Source organism: Phallusia mammillata, chromosome 2 (assembly GCF_965637545.1).
Source record: "Phallusia mammillata chromosome 2, kaPhaMamm4.hap1.1, whole genome shotgun sequence".
NCBI classification, from domain to species: Eukaryota; Metazoa; Chordata; class Ascidiacea; order Phlebobranchia; family Ascidiidae; genus Phallusia; species Phallusia mammillata.
Window position 1 is genome coordinate 27,514,507 of NC_137253.1, and position 17,553 is coordinate 27,532,059.

General features: G+C 36.6%; 1 protein-coding gene and 1 long non-coding RNA gene across 4 annotated transcripts; both read right to left on the minus strand.

Annotated features, from left to right (window-relative positions):
• Positions 1–2,497: 2,497 nt before the first annotated feature.
• On the minus strand, positions 2,498–17,347 carry LOC145212566 (uncharacterized). 3 transcript variants are annotated; one of them, XM_080080733.1, is made up of 26 exons: positions 17,100–17,347; positions 16,415–16,626; positions 16,060–16,172; positions 15,734–15,932; positions 15,474–15,599; positions 15,236–15,393; positions 14,803–15,017; positions 14,430–14,528; positions 14,277–14,372; positions 14,101–14,193; positions 13,734–13,917; positions 13,432–13,497; positions 13,189–13,328; positions 10,083–10,158; positions 9,410–9,641; positions 8,543–8,671; positions 8,191–8,308; positions 7,589–7,798; positions 6,398–7,419; positions 6,157–6,257; positions 6,012–6,075; positions 5,630–5,807; positions 5,510–5,565; positions 4,784–4,969; positions 4,607–4,698; positions 2,498–2,751 (listed from the first exon to the last, which is right to left on the minus strand). In XM_080080733.1, exons 1-25 carry the CDS (start codon positions 17,258–17,260, stop codon positions 4,613–4,615), a joined length of 4,320 nt encoding a protein of 1,439 aa, XP_079936859.1. In that variant the 5' UTR covers positions 17,261–17,347; the 3' UTR covers positions 2,498–2,751; positions 4,607–4,612. The 3 variants fall into 3 exon arrangements, with proteins under 3 accessions (XP_079936859.1, XP_079936858.1, XP_079936860.1); XM_080080732.1 differs by having other exon boundaries at positions 6,389–7,419; XM_080080734.1 differs by lacking the exon at positions 14,101–14,193 and having other exon boundaries at positions 6,389–7,419.
• Positions 12,080–13,182, minus strand: LOC145212567 (uncharacterized). Its single transcript, XR_013856739.1, has 2 exons — positions 12,876–13,182; positions 12,080–12,349 (listed from the first exon to the last, which is right to left on the minus strand). It is a non-coding gene; the product is annotated as an uncharacterized LOC145212567 (long non-coding RNA).
• Positions 17,348–17,553: the final 206 nt, after the last annotated feature.

Below are 17,553 nucleotides of genomic sequence, written 5' to 3' on the forward strand. Positions count from 1 at the left end.
AGAACGTTACAAACATCAAATACAAGTAGGCTAAAGGATTGGGCTACGTTGCAAAGGTTAAGATTTCAAAAGGAACAATGAATAAATCGTGTTATTGAACCACCATTGTAAGCATATTGTACCTATAGTGTGCAAAAGAGGATTTCATTGCTCTTAACGTTGTTTGGTGAGGCGTACGTTCAACTTGGAGTTCGGCGTATTGGCAAATATTTGCTGACTTGTACTGTTACCAGCATAAACTGTTCAAGAAATGGTTAATATAATAACAAACAATCCTATCAAACCCAAGAAGATAGTGTAGGAGCTATATGTTGACCGAGTTAAACAGCAAAGAAATATATGGTGACAATGTCACGATCTAATAAGATTAGACCAGTGGTTCTCAAACTCGGTTTTCGGGGCCGCATGCGGCTCCCAACTACTTATTTTGCGGCTCGCACCAGACCTCAGAAAACCACCAAACATTGCTATTTTAGCTTTCAAAGTCATCTTATTTAGTGATTTTCTCAAGGTTTCGTTTTTTTTGCGGCTCCTTACACACTTAGAAAATACCATTTGGCCCCGACAATAAAAAAGTTTGAGAACCACTGGATTAGACCCAATGCTTGCGGATATTTTGTCCCTGGATGAGGAGGAAACAATCCAGATGATTTCGCCTACAAAGGTTCACCCGCACTGTAAAAAATACATCAGTGGGTTTGTGTGGTTTTACCATTGTGACGATACGATTCGAGGTTTTGATGGCAGTCCGAAGAGAGGTATGTCCCTTAATTGCGATTGATATACTGGATAAAATATGTTGTCCACATTGGTTCGGTGCAGCACACGGCAAAGTTGGCAGTAATCGGTTTCACGGTGGTGTTTAGAGATGTCGACAAGATCCTCAGTTGTCCATTTGAGATGTTTCTGTTTAGTTGTTTGTTCTGCATTTGATGTTGCCTGAATTTCAGTAAGGCATTTAACTTCACAACAACACAACCACTTTTTCATTGGTCCTATATAAAATTAAACTGTGTTGTTGCTCATTCCTGTCTGACATATTTGGATTAAAAAGTGTTTTATCCCATTTTTTTCGCACTTATTAGTTAAATGATAACTGGAAAAACCCACCTGAAGTAATGCAGTCACAGCGCTAGGCTACAAGAATTATCTCTTAAACAAAGAGCTTTAAATCTTGAAAAAGAACTACTTAACCGTACTCATTGTCGATATTAAGAGTAAGGTACACGGGTTTTGCTTTAGAGCACAGTAGACGTACAACACAACTACCGTTACGTAATTCGAGGAGCTGCCCAAGCCAAAGCAACCCAACTGCTATTTCGCCCATCAGCATGTAGCTTTTCCAAGGGCGCATGCGCACAAATGCAGAACGTCATGGAACTGGGTGCCGTGAAGCGCACAGCTCCACCATATATACCTTAATGATCTATACACAAAAATTATTACTTTTTGAAAATAAATGCCGATTAAGGCGAAAGTTATGCTTATTATATATTGATCAACCATAAAAAAACCTGTGGTAATTAATGCTGATGCGAGATATTTCTGGACTAAAACTAGTTATAAACTAGATCGACCTTTATTTGTATTAAAATGCAGAACCAAAATGATATTGGGCGGTTGCACCAACTCATTTTAGCTTCACCAAAAACAGCATAACTTTATGCAACTGATCATACTATTATAGGCCTTAGTGCAGCGCATCGTTGGGCATGTGATCGACTACGCAAAAAAAAATTCCACTGTAATTCCAACCATTATGTCAAAAACTGTCAAATTTGATTCCTACCGCCAGTTGGCCTGAACTCTTCGCCAACTTTGAACGCAAAACGTTAGCTTAAATGGTTTAACCGTCATAGGGCGCTTTTAAAGGAACTTATGATCTGTTACATTTATAACTGAGATAATGTAGTATCAACCCAAAAACGTTCAGGCATGCCAGCAATCACGACACACTCATATAAAACCATAGTACGCCAGGTCTACTGAAGGCGTCATACCAAATTAGCCGGCCACCAAGCATTCCCCACATGGCAAGGCTAGAAAAGTCACATGAACTTTGATTCATTTCGCTGCAACGCTTTGAATAAGTGTGTGTCAGATTTAAAAGCTATTGGTAAAATATGTAGTAAGAACTTATTGATTCTGCCTTGAGCTGAAACGGTCCGGGTTGCAATCAGATACGCTTGATGCAATTTAAAGCGCATTAAAACTCGTTGCTTGGTGGTTTTGAAAATGTGAACCGTGTTTTTTCCAAGCAAAACAAATAAACTCAATTAAGGTTCTACTAAAAAAATTTCCCACTCAATTTTGTAGTTTTGTGTGCAGATAAAACAGCGTTGAAGAGCGTTTTGGACTTCCTAACTAAAATACATGTTAGCAAAAGTCAAGCCAGAGCGTGCAAGTCAGCTCAACACAGCACGAAGGAGAATAACAGGAAGGACTGGTCTATGCCAATTCGCATAAACATCATTTCTCGTGTAACAAACACCAACGCTTCACAAAATTCGAACTTGTATTTGTCATAAAACTGAATGATCCACGATGATCTTTGTGTAATTGTTTGTGAAACAAAAACGTTTGTTGAATCCCCAAATTTGCAACACTGTGGTTTCTGCTCCACAAGCCTTTTTCACAGGAACAGTCAACATCAATTTACAGCTTTGTGCTCGTTTTTGAACATCCCCGTAAGTTTTTTGAAGGAGTGTTTTAAAAGAGGCATACATGTGTGCGTACCTCTTGGCTCTTCAACTGAAGAAAATATGCTGTATTAAATTTAGTTTGGGACTTATAAAGTTCCTCCCATATGGACACAACATTATACATATGCATACTAACTTTCATGGTAACTAAAATTTGAAACTGCAGTACTTTTGTAATATTTTATCAGTGATTAAACAAGTCCAATTGCCATCCTCTTACAATACCCATCAAAACAAAAGTGTGTTAATAATGAACATAATCTTTGACATGTAAAACTGTAAATTTCAACATATTTTATTAAAAGCCTAATAAAAAGTCAAACAGTTACATCATTTCACCATACTTTTGCAAGGCATTTTAACTATTTTGTGGAACCTTAAACAGGAGTGCTTTTTTGTTTAACTTTGGTTGTTAAGTTTTGTGCAAAGCATATTTGGTTAGCTCCAGGAAGACAAACAAACAAATTGTGAAGTAAACAGGCCTGGCAAGAGCTCTCTGTTAATAAAACTTTTACCCTAAATTCACTTTTAATGTTTTTTATTGATAAATTATTGCAAAATTTATGCAGTATGTAACAACATGCATTAAAAATGAGACAAATCAGAAAAAGTTTACTTACCATCCTACTTTTCCAAATATGAATTTTGTGTTTGTGTCATTCATTTATGATTGCGATTTTACGGTCGATATAGTTTTTAACAACCACAAAGCCCAGTTTTATACATTAATAAAGCAGTGGGCTTTCAGCACAAAAAGTTTTTGGAAGGGCAATTGTATTAAAATATTTCAACAATAAATGTATTTTTTAAATTCTTGCTTGTGTCTTTTTTTGTTGTGTTTAAATAATGTTACACTGTTTTTGGAATTCAGGATTTATATACTTTAATATTCATACTTTTGAACTCCATAGTCATAATGCATAGGTACAAGACTCGTGAAATGACCTAACAGACACTTTGAGACTGGTTCCAAAACAGTACTATTAATTTTAAACTCCAACACAATCAGGTCAGTCACAAAAAGTTTTTCTGTGACTTTTTTGACCAGTTGATTGCATATTTCCAACGTGGTTTTCAATATGACTTGTGGTCAGCAATCACCTGCCATTTTCATTTGATGTTTTGTTATAAAAGCAGTATTCTGATTTAAATATTGTGTGCATTTTAAAACTAAACTGCATGTTTTCTTAGAGTGCAAGTAAGCTTTTATAATCTAGCAGAGTTTTTTTGAAAAACACAATTTGAATAATAAATAGTGTTATTTGGTATTATGTTACCTGTAGGATTGAATATAATGCATATCAGTTGGTATGTTTCATACTTTGAACAGCTAAACTTCCAATAGGTCCAAACACCTATTTACTTTGGAAATGTTCGTATTTCCAGTTGTAACTCATAACAGCAGCAAGTATTGTTTTCTGTTTTTTTTTAACTGCCCGCCCAAGGATCAATTTGGAGTAAAATGTTCTATATATGATCATCCTCCCCATAAAATGTTTGGTAGAGCAGTAACTGGTTTGTCAACACAGAGAAGCAATACAGTACTTTGAGATATGCAAATCCTATCAGCCAAGGCATTCACCTGTTTTTGAAGTAAGGGACAAATGATTTTTTTGTGGTAATTTTTGAATATTGTTAGATTGAACAAGTCACTGTTTCAAAAGTGTATCAAGTGAGTGTTATGTGAAATTTAATTAAATGGTGATGTTGGTTTGTACATGGCATGTTTGCAAGTAAACAGGAGACATTTTCTTTTTCAAAAGATATAATTTTTGAATTTCCTTTATTCCAGCACTAATAAATTGTTTTTTGTGGTTTGTGTTTTGGACCTGGAGCAAGTTGAATCCCAGAAGTAAACCTAAAATCTGAAAAACAGATAAACAAGTCAAGGTATCGGATCTCACCTGTATTTACACAGGTCCAAAGCGGGGTCTCGGGGGCCGCATCCCTCTTCCTCTCATTCTCATTCCTGGTGGCCCATTTTGTGGTATTGGCCCTGTAAACCAAAACAGAATGTTGCCACCCAAAACTAGACAAACAGCTTTTTGTCACTACTTCTGCATGTATAGAAAACTACTTACCTCTAAATCGCATTCCTCCAGGAAATCCTCGCATCCTTGGCCTTGGGCCTCCAGGACCCCTAAAAATCCTACCTGGATGACCCATTCTTGGTGGGGGAACTCCATGGTCAAGTGGAGGAAAATCACCCATACCCAAACTATCCCCAAAACTTTGCTCATCGTGTATAGGTTCGTCTCCAGGAGTAGCTGGTAAACAAATAAATTTTTCATTATTAGCAGTGTTTGGGATTTTTCAAGCCATTTGAATTTTAAATCAAAAAAGTAGCGTAACAGCACTTTAAAAATCAAAAACTAACAATGATTTTGAAACAAGCATTTAAAGCAGTGGATCGCAACTTTTTTATCTTGCAACCCATAATAACAACGAAATGTAACTTGCGCACCCCTTCCAAAAATGCTTTTTTCTTCTTATTATAACAGATGAAACTCTCACGTTGGGCCATGCGAAAGAGTCTAAGCTTGCTTGTGATTTGGGTTTTCATACACAAATCGGTTATCTTATTAAAGTTACACTATTCTGATGCGCTTCACCTGGTATTAGCAACTGTGTATTATCCAATTTTATAGCCTATTTTGATGTCCGTTTGCCCATGCAGTGCCGTAGCACTTGAATGGAATTATCTTGTGTATAGTGACATAATAAAACTTTTGACACTGATTTAAAAACCACTGATTTAAAGGATGTGAATTTTTTTGTCCAAAAATCCTCATTTAAAGAATACAGACCTAGAAGAGTTTTTCTTGGACCCATATCATTTGAATGCATATCAGGTGGTGGACCTCTGCAAAAAAGACAGCATTTATGCACAAATTTACAACTGATAGTTACACAAACTTAAATCATACCTAAACTGGGGTCTTACAGGTCGAGGTAGACCCCTTGGTTGTCCCCTACCCATGGGCCCTGGAGTTCGTAAAAGTGGACCCCTTGGTGCGCCCCCAGGCCTTATTCTTGGGGCAAATGGCATGCGACCCCCTGGTGGCATAGGTCGATTTTGCCTGACAGGCTCATCAATATCCATGTCTGTAGAAGTTAATACAAAACATAACGTTGTATTAGTTACCAAAGTCTCATCAGTATTCTAATACAAGTTCCTTTACAATACAACTGAACTTAGATAAAGTATACATGTTACTATTTATAGCATGAGATTTTTTGTTGTGTTAGTTTTACATTCAATGGCAGAAAGACGTAGTGAAGAATATTAGGTAAGCCACTTTCACAAACCTTCCAATCCACCTTCGTTTGGAACACCACTGCCAAAATTGGGGTCTATCCACTCAGATTCAACCTAAAGAAGCCATCAATAGCATTAATACAATCGTAATACATAAAAAGTGCACAAGTGGTACACCAGATTTTTTGTTTTTACCTCTGGCTGTTGGCTTTTGCGAATGTTCGCCAAGCTAGCTTTCAATTTATCAAAATCAACACTGGCCAGTTTGGAAATAGTAGCGGGATCTGCACCAGGCTCTGTTGTTAAAATAGAATATATTAGTCAAAAACTAGGTGTTTTGTTAACATGCTTCCCAAATTTACACTGTTAACGGTTTAAAGAAAACATACTTAGATGAAAAGAACACATATAAAAGCTCAAAACCTACTGTGCAGACCTGGCTTCATATCACCAGCTCTTAAATCTTTAGGGACTCCTGGTCTTGATGCAAATGGGGGTTCATTTTTGGGTGTAAAATTTAATTGGGGTACTCCTCCACCAGGAAGCTGTGGAGGTTTTTGCTCTTCATTAATTGGTCTTCTGTTTGGCCCTCCTCTACCTGGATCTGATCTTCTTGGGGATCTTCGCTCTGGTGATCTTCTGTCACTTCTTCTGGATGCTGAGGAGCTCCGTTCTCTTCTGTCTTCACGTTTAACCCTTGCTTCATCTCTGTTTCTATCTACTCTTCTCGATCTTGAATCTTCTCGATCTCTTCTTTGATCCCTTGATCCACGATCATCTCTAGATCTCGAATCGGACCGGTTTCCTTCTTCATCCCTGGTTCTTCTTTCATCCCGATTCCCTCTGTCTTCTCTTCTGGGCCTATCCCCATCACGATTGTAAGATCGGTCCCTCGAATTTCTTTCACTCTCCTGTCTTCCAGATCTCTCACCTCGGATCTCATCTCTTCCACTTCTTCTTGCTTCTTGACGTGGCTCGACAGGATCATGTGGTTTTAAGTTACGCTTATCATTTAGTGGAGTTTGTCGGTTGCCACCGAGCATTGACTGCTGCTGTTCAAAAAACTGCAGTTGTTTTTTGTCATCAGCACTTAAATCAATTTGAGCATTGCCTTGCTCAAAGGAATAAGGCCCTTGTTTTTCACTCCAGTTGTCATACTGATTGTCACGTTCTCTACCACTAAACTGTGGCTCACGATCATTGTGCATGTTTTGTGCAAAATCATTTCCTTGTCCGTTTGGGCCAGCTCTGCGGCCATTGTTTCTGTCAAAGTTAGGTTCATTAAGATGAGGTTTGCGGTCTGGTGGGGCTTCCAGGAGTGGTTTTCGTCTTTGTGGTGGCCCTTGATCGTCAAATGATTGTGGATTTAGGTCACGCTGTTGTGTGGTTGAAGCATTGTAAGGTGACTCTTGTAATGGAGGCCTGTTGTCACGCATTGGTGGCCTGCTGTTCAGGGGTCTATAAAAAAATTATACATTTTTACAAATAAAAGAACAGATTAAACAATGCCAAAGCTGTTTTCTGTATTACTGCTTTTATAATTTTATGAATGTGTTTTTTTAACATTCAGGAAGACCGATTTTGTCTGAAAACGTCAACTTTTTATTTATGCTGCATGTTTTCCTACCTATTATTGGGTTGGTCAAACTGTTGGTCATATTGTGGTCTGTTTTGTGGTCCAGGCCGACCAGCAGGTAAGCGACCTTGACCTTGTGGTGCTCTGCCTTGTTGAAAATCACCTTCATCAACTCGGCCGTGATTTTGCTGGCCATAATCACCTTGTGAACCATGACCTGGTACACCTTGGAACTTCTGTCTTTGTGGTACATTTTGGTTCCTGCAAGTGTTTTTTTAGGATTTATAAAGTGGGAAGAAAATTCAACAATGATTATACCTTTCATTTGTATCAACACTTAAACAAAAATTTTGTTTGAGTCGAGTTTATTTGGCTCAGAGAAAGAATTTATTTTTGCCTTAAAAATTTTACTTGCTTTTAAAGTTATGAAGCACTGCAAAATTGAGGACACAATTGGTGCATAGGAGGTAAACTTGCTGCAGTTACTAAACAGTATGTGGCAGGAACTCTTATTAGAAGGTGGGGTATGAGTGTCAAAACATAAACACTGGGGTGGCTATTCTTATTGATTTAACAACACTGATTTTATTGCATGACAATACAGTATTGTACTATTTGCATATTTCAATAGAAAACTGTTTTCTAAAAGTTACCTTGCAGGTGAATTATTCCATTCATTGTAATCATCACCATGATATTGTTGTGTTCCAAAACCTTCATTGTAGTGTGGGTCTTCATATGATTGATCATAATTTGGTTCCTGCTTTACATCTGAACAAATAGGGTATATAGGTACACACACAAAAAATTATTTATAGTTTGTTCAATTCACTAAACAATGAAAATGAACAAAATAAATTAACTGGTAATGACAAACATGTTTGCCCTTTCAGTTATTTTACTGTAGTCTAATTTGTTTCAAAAGACATATTTGTGATGTTTTTAAGGGTAGCATGAAAATGTTCCCAAAGTGGCACAACATAAAAATTAGTAAAGATGTTTTACTAGATTGTTGTGGCCAGTCATACTGCTCATAAGTTTCATCATATTGTTCCTGTTTTGGATATTGTTGATTGTTTTGTTGATAATCGCCCCTGTAGGAATCCTGTCTTGGTGGTTCCTGTAACCTTTGACCTACAAAATAAGCGAATTAAAACTGAGCTAAGAACAATGCACTAAATCCATACACATTAACTCAATGATTTGTCATGCAAAATTTATGTTACATTTTATTCAAATTTTAACAACACAATATTTAATTGACCATGGTCATCCCCAGTTAGAAATGAGCTTATTGTGGCTATGAAATCCTTGTGGTAGATTTGCATTCAGCAAACAAATTGTTTGGGGTTAACATTTGAATTAATACTTGGCCTAAACAGGCCCAGAGCACCAAAACGTTACCACAAATTTAGTACTTAACCAGGAACCCTATCCATAAGCTGGTAATTTTTAAAGGGATTTATACAGTATTTTTGAGAATGTGGAGAATATGTCAGCTAAGTTGTGTAAACCACCGTTAGATGGAGTAATGCAAATATGTTCCGGGTAAAGCAATATATATACAAAGATCCCTTCAGTCACCAATGGTGTACTAAGCCCAAGAAGGCAGCATTTTTTCACCATCTACCTCATTGAAAATCGGCTATTTTTGTTTTTGGATACCCTTTCGAACACTAGGTTCGTATGTTAGCAGGACATGAATATGCAAATTTAATGCACGGGCCAGTAGGTGCAACTGCTTGGCCGAGCACTACAGCATCAATAACAGGACTTGGGTTCTGGCTCCGTTTGGCCCACCCCTGCTATATATTTATGTGTGCTTTCTAGTTGTATATTGAAAACAGAGTATTTTTTACAAAAAATAATTACCTTGATTTTGCTGAAAGTTTTGAGTTGGTCTCGGAGGTTGTCGTGGACGATCATCTTGTTCCCACGAATCATTGTAGCTGTCATTTCCAACATTTCCCCTACCCCGATTAAAACTAGAATCTCTTGACATGTTTTGTGGTGGATATGGTTGACGCTGGTCTCTATTTGGAAACCTATTGTCATCGTTTCTTGGTTCAGTTTTGGCAACTGATTGTGGTGATTCATAATAGCCCTGTAATGGAGCCAAGTTTTGCATGTAACTAATAACAAAAAAGTTTGTTTGAATGAGAGCAGGCTATCATTCGAGGTTCCCTGTTAATATTTGGTATAACCAAGGTTTTTTTAAGGTTTGGTTTGGGTGACCGCTAAGTAGTTTTAAGAGACCGCAAGTGTTTCATTCAAATACCAAAAAATAGCCATATTTGCTTAAAGGAATTATTTATTAGGCTACTGGCAAATTTTGGGAAACCGCTGGAGAAATTTAACACCTTAAAAAAAACACTGGGTATAACCAACAATATTTTTCTTTAATAATTAGTTTTTAGGTGAGCAATAATTGTTATTTTCTTATATAGTGCAGTCTTTTCAGGCCACTGTCTTGTTTTCCAAAACAGCTGAAAAGATTACCATTTTTATGCAGAATAAACAAGTGTTTAGACATAAAAATGAATACCCTTTGTTGGTTTCCATCTCTACCAGCCCTTGATTCCTGATTGCCCATTTGATGCCCTTGTTGCTCTCTGGGTTGCCTGCAAGTAATTACAGACTTGTACAGGGCCTGGATGAACTAAACAAAGACTAAAATCATTTGTAATGCTAAGCAGAATTCATTTATCAACTATAGAGGAATGCTGCAACCAACTATTTTGTTCTGGAATTTATAGTTAAAATGCATTGTAACACTTGAACTTGATTTAGTTGTGTCATTAATTTAAACTGACCCAAGCACAGAAACTTGTTTGCCAGAGATAAGGAAATCCAAGCCAGTAGCAGAGTACCTAAGTTTTTTATGCTCAGAATTGAACATTAACTGACCCTTGCTAAACAACACATAAAGATTGCTGAATATATTAGTGCCTCAATCACGGTGACTTCATAATAGCCCGAGACTCCAAAGGATTCAACATGAGTTGTTCAGTGCTCAGCAAAACAATATCTAATTGTATTGAAGGGTCATTCCATGTCACCCACCCTCTCAGATTTTTATCAAATTTAAAATGTGAATGCAGCTAGTTACACTGATTTCAACAAAAAAAAATTTTTGAAATCTATCAATGTTTCACGAAGTTATGACATTTTGAAAATATGTCAAATATGTGATCACTGCAGCGACGCGCATCATTGCTTTTTGATAATACTGTGTTTAAAATGTTGTATTTCTTTCTAATTTGTATATTGTGGTCATTTTGGTTGGTTAGGTGAACTTTTAGGTCATTCTCAATCACCTTATTACAGTTTTTCATGTTTTTGAAATATGGGTCAGTAATTAAAGGGGGTTCAGTTTGGGGGTATGCGAATGTGCATTCATGCGTAACGACAACTTTAAAAGCTCATATCTTGAAGTGCACACTAGCTAGAAAGTTAAGTAATGGCTTAAATGAAAGCTCTTACTGAGTACTTTCCTTGTTCTTAATTTTATGATGCTTCTCTGTAATTTGTTTGAAGCAGGGTCATAATAAAACACAGGTTCATTTTTCGGATATTTTTGTGATACTGCTTCTATTATCTATACTTTATGTGCCCTAATTTGTGATTAAAAGTTGTTAAGATGCAAAAGTTTAGTGTAGGTGTCTCACTGGATACTTAATGCCACAAAAAGACATATCCAACACAAAAACAAGGTGTTTTACCAATTGACTCTCTAACAGATGAAGAGCAAATGCTTCTGAATATTCGAGTTGCTGCTGATAAGGGTAATGAATGTTGTTTGGAGAACGGATGTATTTTCCACAAGCACAATTACATTGGTTGGTACCCTTCCTTGCAGAAGAAGTGCTGTGATCCTTTTCAAGTTCACAGTTAACCAGTCAAAAAACGTAATATACGTCCTATCACTTGGGAATATTACCCAAAATATAAAAATTACAATTTAAACATTGAAAAGGTGTGATTTTCCGTTTAAGGTAGTCTTTTCTCTTGACCAGTTGCTTGGGTATCATTGTGGGGACTTGTATTTTTTCTGCTATCGTACTGCCACTGTTCTTAATTTTTTTCATTTTAGAGATAATGTTGTCAAAAGATTTTATTTTCATTTTGTCTTCATCTTTAGTGTCAGGTTGGTCTTGTAATTTTTATATTTTGGGTAATATTCCCAAGTGATAGGACGTATATTACGATTTTTGACTGGTTAACTGTGAACTTGAAAAGGATCACAACACTTCTTCTGCAAGGAAGGGTACCAACTAATGTAATTGTACTTGTGGAAAATACATCCGTTCTCCAAACAACATTCATTACCCTTATCAGCAGCAACTCGAATATTCAGAAGCATTTGCTCTTCACCTCTTAGAGAGTCAATTGGTAAAACACCTTGTTTTTGTGTTGGATATGTCTTTTTGTGGCATTAAGTATCCAGTGAGACACCTACACTAAACTTTTGCATCTTAACAACTTTTAATCACAAATTAGGGCACATAAAGTATAGATAATAGAAGCAGTATCACAAAAATATCCGAAAAATGAACCTGTGTTTTATTATGACCCTGCTTCAAACAAATTACAGAGAAGCATCATAAAATTAAGAACAAGGAAAGTACTCAGTAAGAGCTTTCATTTAAGCCATTACTTAACTTTCTAGCTAGTGTGCACTTCAAGATATGAGCTTTTAAAGTTGTCGTTACGCATGAATGCACATTCGCATACCCCCAAACTGAACCCCCTTTAATTACTGACCCATATTTCAAAAACATGAAAAACTGTAACAAGGTGATTGAGAATGACCTAAAGCAGGGGTGTGCAACCCGCGGCCCGCGGGCCACAATCCGGCCCGCTAAGCCGTTTAGTGTGGCCCTCAACAACACTCTGATTCAGAGCAAGTAAAATGCACATTTTAGAAAAAAAAAAACGGCTAGCTTTTTAGTAAATCTTCTTAGTTGCTATACGTAACAAGAATAAGCTAAACCAGCGCATGGAACTTAATTCATTCAGACTTACGGTATTCTATGCGCACTAGGTGCTTGTTGCGTTTCTATACCAAATGTGACTCTTTGTCTAGTTAACAATGACTTTGTTGTGAAAGGCGACGAAACTTACTTGCACCTAACATTTTAAAGTTGATTTTAAAAGCAAAATAAAACAAAACGCAGCGGTCTGGAAATAATATCTACATGATATTATAATGCAAGCTGTACCAACAGTAGGGTAAAAAACGTGTAAATACGGTGCATGAAAAAAATTGTGTGGCCCTCGCTTGATGTCCGAAATTGGTTATATGGCCCACCGACGAAAAAGGTTGCACACCCCTGACCTAAAGGTTCACCTAACCAATCAAAATGACCACAATATACAAATTAGAAAGAAATACAACATTTTAAACACGGTATTATCAAAAAGCATTGATGCGCGTCGCTGCAGTGATCACATATTTGACATATTTTCAAAATGTCATAACTTCGTGAAACATTGATAGATTTCAAAAAAAATTTTTTTGTTGAAATCAGTGTAACTAGCTGCATGGACATGAAATTTGAAGAAAATCTGAGAGGGTGGGTTAACTTTTGCCATTTTTCTGGGACTTTTGACATGGAATGACCCTGAAGACAAGACAATTTGGTAAGGACCTGGCTTGCTGTGAATAGCCATAATCATCATACTCTGTCTTCATATTTGAAGGATGTTGGGGAACTGGTTTGTTCGGTGGTGTGTCTCTTTCTGGTCCCCATCGAGTTTGCCGGACTGGAGTTTGTTTTTGTGGTGGTATCTAATACAGCAAATGACAGATGGTGGTTTTGTTTCACACATTGATACCAATTTGAGATGTTTTTCTTATGCTGCCATTGACTTAGACACAAACTTTCATTTACCTCAGCACTCTGTTGTCCAGCAAATTGTCTCTGATGGCCTGAATTTGGGTCATTGGGTCTGGACACCTGGAAAGCACGGCACAAATAGTTAAATAGATACATAGACACAAGACAAATAGATACAAAACTTATGCTACATAATAATGTAGATGTACTGTGACACAAAGATGTATTGAAACAGTGTTAGAGATGGATGTTTTGGGAGATAGTAATTGTAAATATTACTCTCCACTGTGAAAATCCAAAAATACTACATGCAAAATCAAAGTAACATGTAATATCACAACAAAACAAATGTATACCTGTTCATTCCATTTGTCAGTAAATGCTTGTTGTTGCTGCTGCTTTTGTTGGTAGCCCATGCCAGCTTCATGTCTTTGAATTTGTGGGTTTCGCTCTGCATACCCAGTGTTAGTAGGAGGGCCAGCAGATCTTCTATATTTTTCTGGAGGTTCCATCCCCGGTGGCTCTGTCCTTTTTACTCCACTGTATAAAAAGGAATGCTTGTCAGTACAAGAACTTGGAAACAATTTGAGTAACATGTGCCTTTAATTGCAAAGAAACTATTTTACAAACAGAAAATAAGAAAAATAAAATGCTCATGAAATGGCACAAAAAATTGAAAAAAATGTTATTTTTGTGTCTTGTTCAATTTGAAAAAAAATTTACATTTTCGTGTCTTGTTCATTTTCCCATCTTGAAAATTGTGGGACACTTTTGCGTTCCTGACTACCAGAATGCCTATCCTCTGCACCCAAAGGTCTGTATAAATAAATAACACTTTTCATATAACCGTTGGCAGAGAAACTTCTAATTATCACATATCAATATAATTTGATGAGTACCTCTCGCCGTAGGAACGATCCATTGAACTTCTTGGATTGGATTGTGGAGTTCGTGGAGGTCCATGAGGAGACGGCGTTGAGTAAGATTTGTCCAAACTATAACATAGTAAGTAGTAAAATAACAATCATGCAAGGAGCTGCACAACAACATACCTAGTTGCTGACATTCTATCATATTGGTTCCTTTGTGCTTGGTTTTGATTAATTCCTCCTCTTTGCTGGTTGCTGTGGTGACCTCGATTCATAGCTTCCCTAAATCAATGTAAATTATACAGCTATCAGCATTGCTAAACATGCAGCAGCAGTCAAAGATACTAAGTTAATTTTCGTTTTTTGTTTTGAAAGTTCAGCCACACAGTTGCACTTCAACAATCAACAAGTCAGGAATAGGAGCACAACATTGAAAAACGATGGTTTTTAATAAAATGATGTTGTAAATAGAAAACAATTCGAAAAAAATGACTTGTACAAGAAAGTCTGGTTTGAAAACTACAGATGCCTTTTACGAGCATTTATATATATATACCTGTTGTACTGTTCCACAATCTGTTGAGCATCTGGTCGTTGCAGTTCCAGGAATGTGATATTATCAAATAATTGCTCTTTCTCATCTGGCAGTGAAAAGTTAGCTTTCATATCCAGAACAGCAGCTTCTGGGACCTCTTTGCCCTCTTCAACAGTTCGTTGTTGTGATCTTCTTATCATGTCTTCATCCCGTGGGACCAACACCATGGCATTCACCTAATAAAAAAAAATAGCCCTCATTTGTCTGCACACATTATCCGTTTATATGCACAAACTGTAGGTGATTATCCGTCACAAGCAATAATCTTATAAAGAAGAAATCAGGTCATTTCACAACGTTTAAAATGTGAAGGGCTAAAAAAACTTCTTCGTATTTTTTATCATCTTTAACTTCTTCAGTATTTCACTTTATTGTTGGAGTGAACAAAACTTACTATATATCCCTTTTCTCTATACTGTTTTACTTTCCGACGCCGGGCAGAAGCATAAACATTGGTTTGGTCCAAAATCAGATTCCTTGGCAAATTTGAAGCTTTTTTCAGCAACATGTTAAAGCACTCGGAGGCTTGTTTGATTAAAACATCCCAACGACCTAAACATACATGTTTTATATTGAAGGATTAAGTTAAAGATTATATTGCTAGCTATAGTGTATATTCAAAAATATTTTACCTGTGAAGTTGTTTTTTCTCGGTAAACCCATTACTCTCATTTTGTCGATTATTGAATCTGTTCCTAATACAACATACTTCTTGCTCGGGTGTATTTTAGCATAGTTCATGGCCCATGTACTTTTTCCTGCATTCAAATCAAAAACAGATTACATTTTTTCTTGTGAAAAATAAAAGGTCCGAATTATGGTTCAAAGAATTGGGTAAAAGCAAAAAAGGACATTTTTTATGCAATAAATGATTCAGGATTAGGGTACTTACCAACACCTGGTAGACCAACCATCATGATAACTTCACATTCTCTTTGTGTCAGTGGAGCTCGGACGCCAGGAATTCTGAGCTCTACAGGAATGTGGTCAATTAGTTTGTATCCTGGCTGTAGCGAGAAGTAAGGGTGAGGTGCTTGTCCAAAGTTAGTCTCAAGTTTGCAGTTCTTTGTCAATACATGAGGAAACAATGCCTAGGGAAAACAAAAGTTAATTTTTCCCCACCTTTTTCATTAAAATTGTGTAAACAAAGGGCAAAAACAATTCTGATTTCAAGAAGTAATACAGAATAACAATTTCTCTACGCATTCCAGTTTATACCTCATCTGTCATCCATCGAATTTTAAAAGCACTGCCACAATAACGGCCATTGACACTATATGATATGTCAACCCATCCATTCTCCATTGCAAGGTAGCACCCAACAACATCACCTGAACAAAAGAAAACCATTTTGCTTATTGATATGTGCAGCACTGTGGTACTTTAATGTGGCAGAATAAATGTAGGAATTGTGTGGTTTGCACTTGACACAAATTTTGTTGTCATCAGCGTAACTTAAAACCTATTCTGAAAAGTTCGACATCAACTACCATAATTAGTACTCTAACACTAAATAACAGCCTCAAAACAAACAACCACAAAATTGTAATCAACATTTTTTTTAAACACAAACCTTTTTCATATCTTCTTCCATAATTTAAAAACTTCCTGTTTGCAGACTTTTTACCAGTCCCACCAAACCCAAATGAATTTTTGTCTTCTCCCAGTTGCAAGGTGGCGCTATCTGTTGACCAGCCCACTCTCGCAACATATGTGTCTGTGGGGTCTTTGTTAGTTGCTTCACAATAGTCTGCCACTTTTACCTCATAGCACACTTTCCCCGACCTGGAAAGTTAAATTATTTGCAACTTAAAATCGAGACAAACCATTAGCCCAAGTTACCAAAAATAATGCCAGTGTTTGTTATATATTCAAGGTTTAACACAATTGGTCTTACAACATTTTATGCTTCCACTATTATTTCATGCATCAAAAGGATTTTTCTGAGCAAAATACAGTTGAATTTATTTTACCGAGGACTGATTCTAAAATATGTGGTCCACTAGGACTCCCCAAAATGTTGTTATGGTTTATTGCCTTGTAGAAGAAACAAGTATGATAGTGACTGAAGTGTCTGGTTGCCCTTCATATATTTTATCCAAATTTGAATTGTTAGTTCTAAGAGATGACAGGAGTGTATTCAGTCTGGTAAACCAATGGTGCCTTTAAAGATCGAATAACATAGCTCCAAACATATGTAATGCCTTTAATCACTAGAAATAAAACATTTAACTCTTACGTATCTTGAAAAAAGTTACCTAATGCCATGTGTTGCTTTAACCCCTCCCCACATATATGAAAATCCATCACTGCTTTGTGGAATGCAAGTATAACCTCCATCTGTTATGTCCAGGTTCAAATCACAAATGTAATCATCCAATTTGACATGTTTGTCAGCAGCACCAAAATAACTTTGCATGATTGAAGGGCTTATCACAAGTGTATCATTTGCGCAGCAATATATCCCTTATAATGTCACTGTAAAAAAAACCACTGTAAAAAATCAGTTGAAAGTTGAAAATGGCGATCCATATTAACCTTGCAGTGAATTTGAAAAAATGTGTTTTTGTTGTTTTAACTCAATACAGGAAATGTGGGAAAAATTCACATTTTGTGAACAAAAAGCTGAATTGTGTATTTGTTTTGAATAATTTTGCAGTCCGTAACTTTAAAGTATCGTTTACAAAATAAACGTTTGTACAACAACATGCT

Bases quoted from the DNA above. Each gene is read 5' to 3' on its own strand.
- LOC145212566 (XM_080080732.1), bottom strand. From the start codon at position 17,260: ATGCAAAGTTATTTTGGTGCTGCTGACAAACATGTCAAATTGGATGAT. The intron at 16,627-17,099 runs GTAACTTTTTTC...TTAACTTTCCAG, and splicing joins AAAGCAACACATGGCATTAG to GTCGGGGAAAGTGTGCTATG. The intron at 6,076-6,156 runs GTAAAAACAAAA...TGGCTTCTTTAG, and splicing joins GCAAAAGCCAACAGCCAGAG to GTTGAATCTGAGTGGATAGA.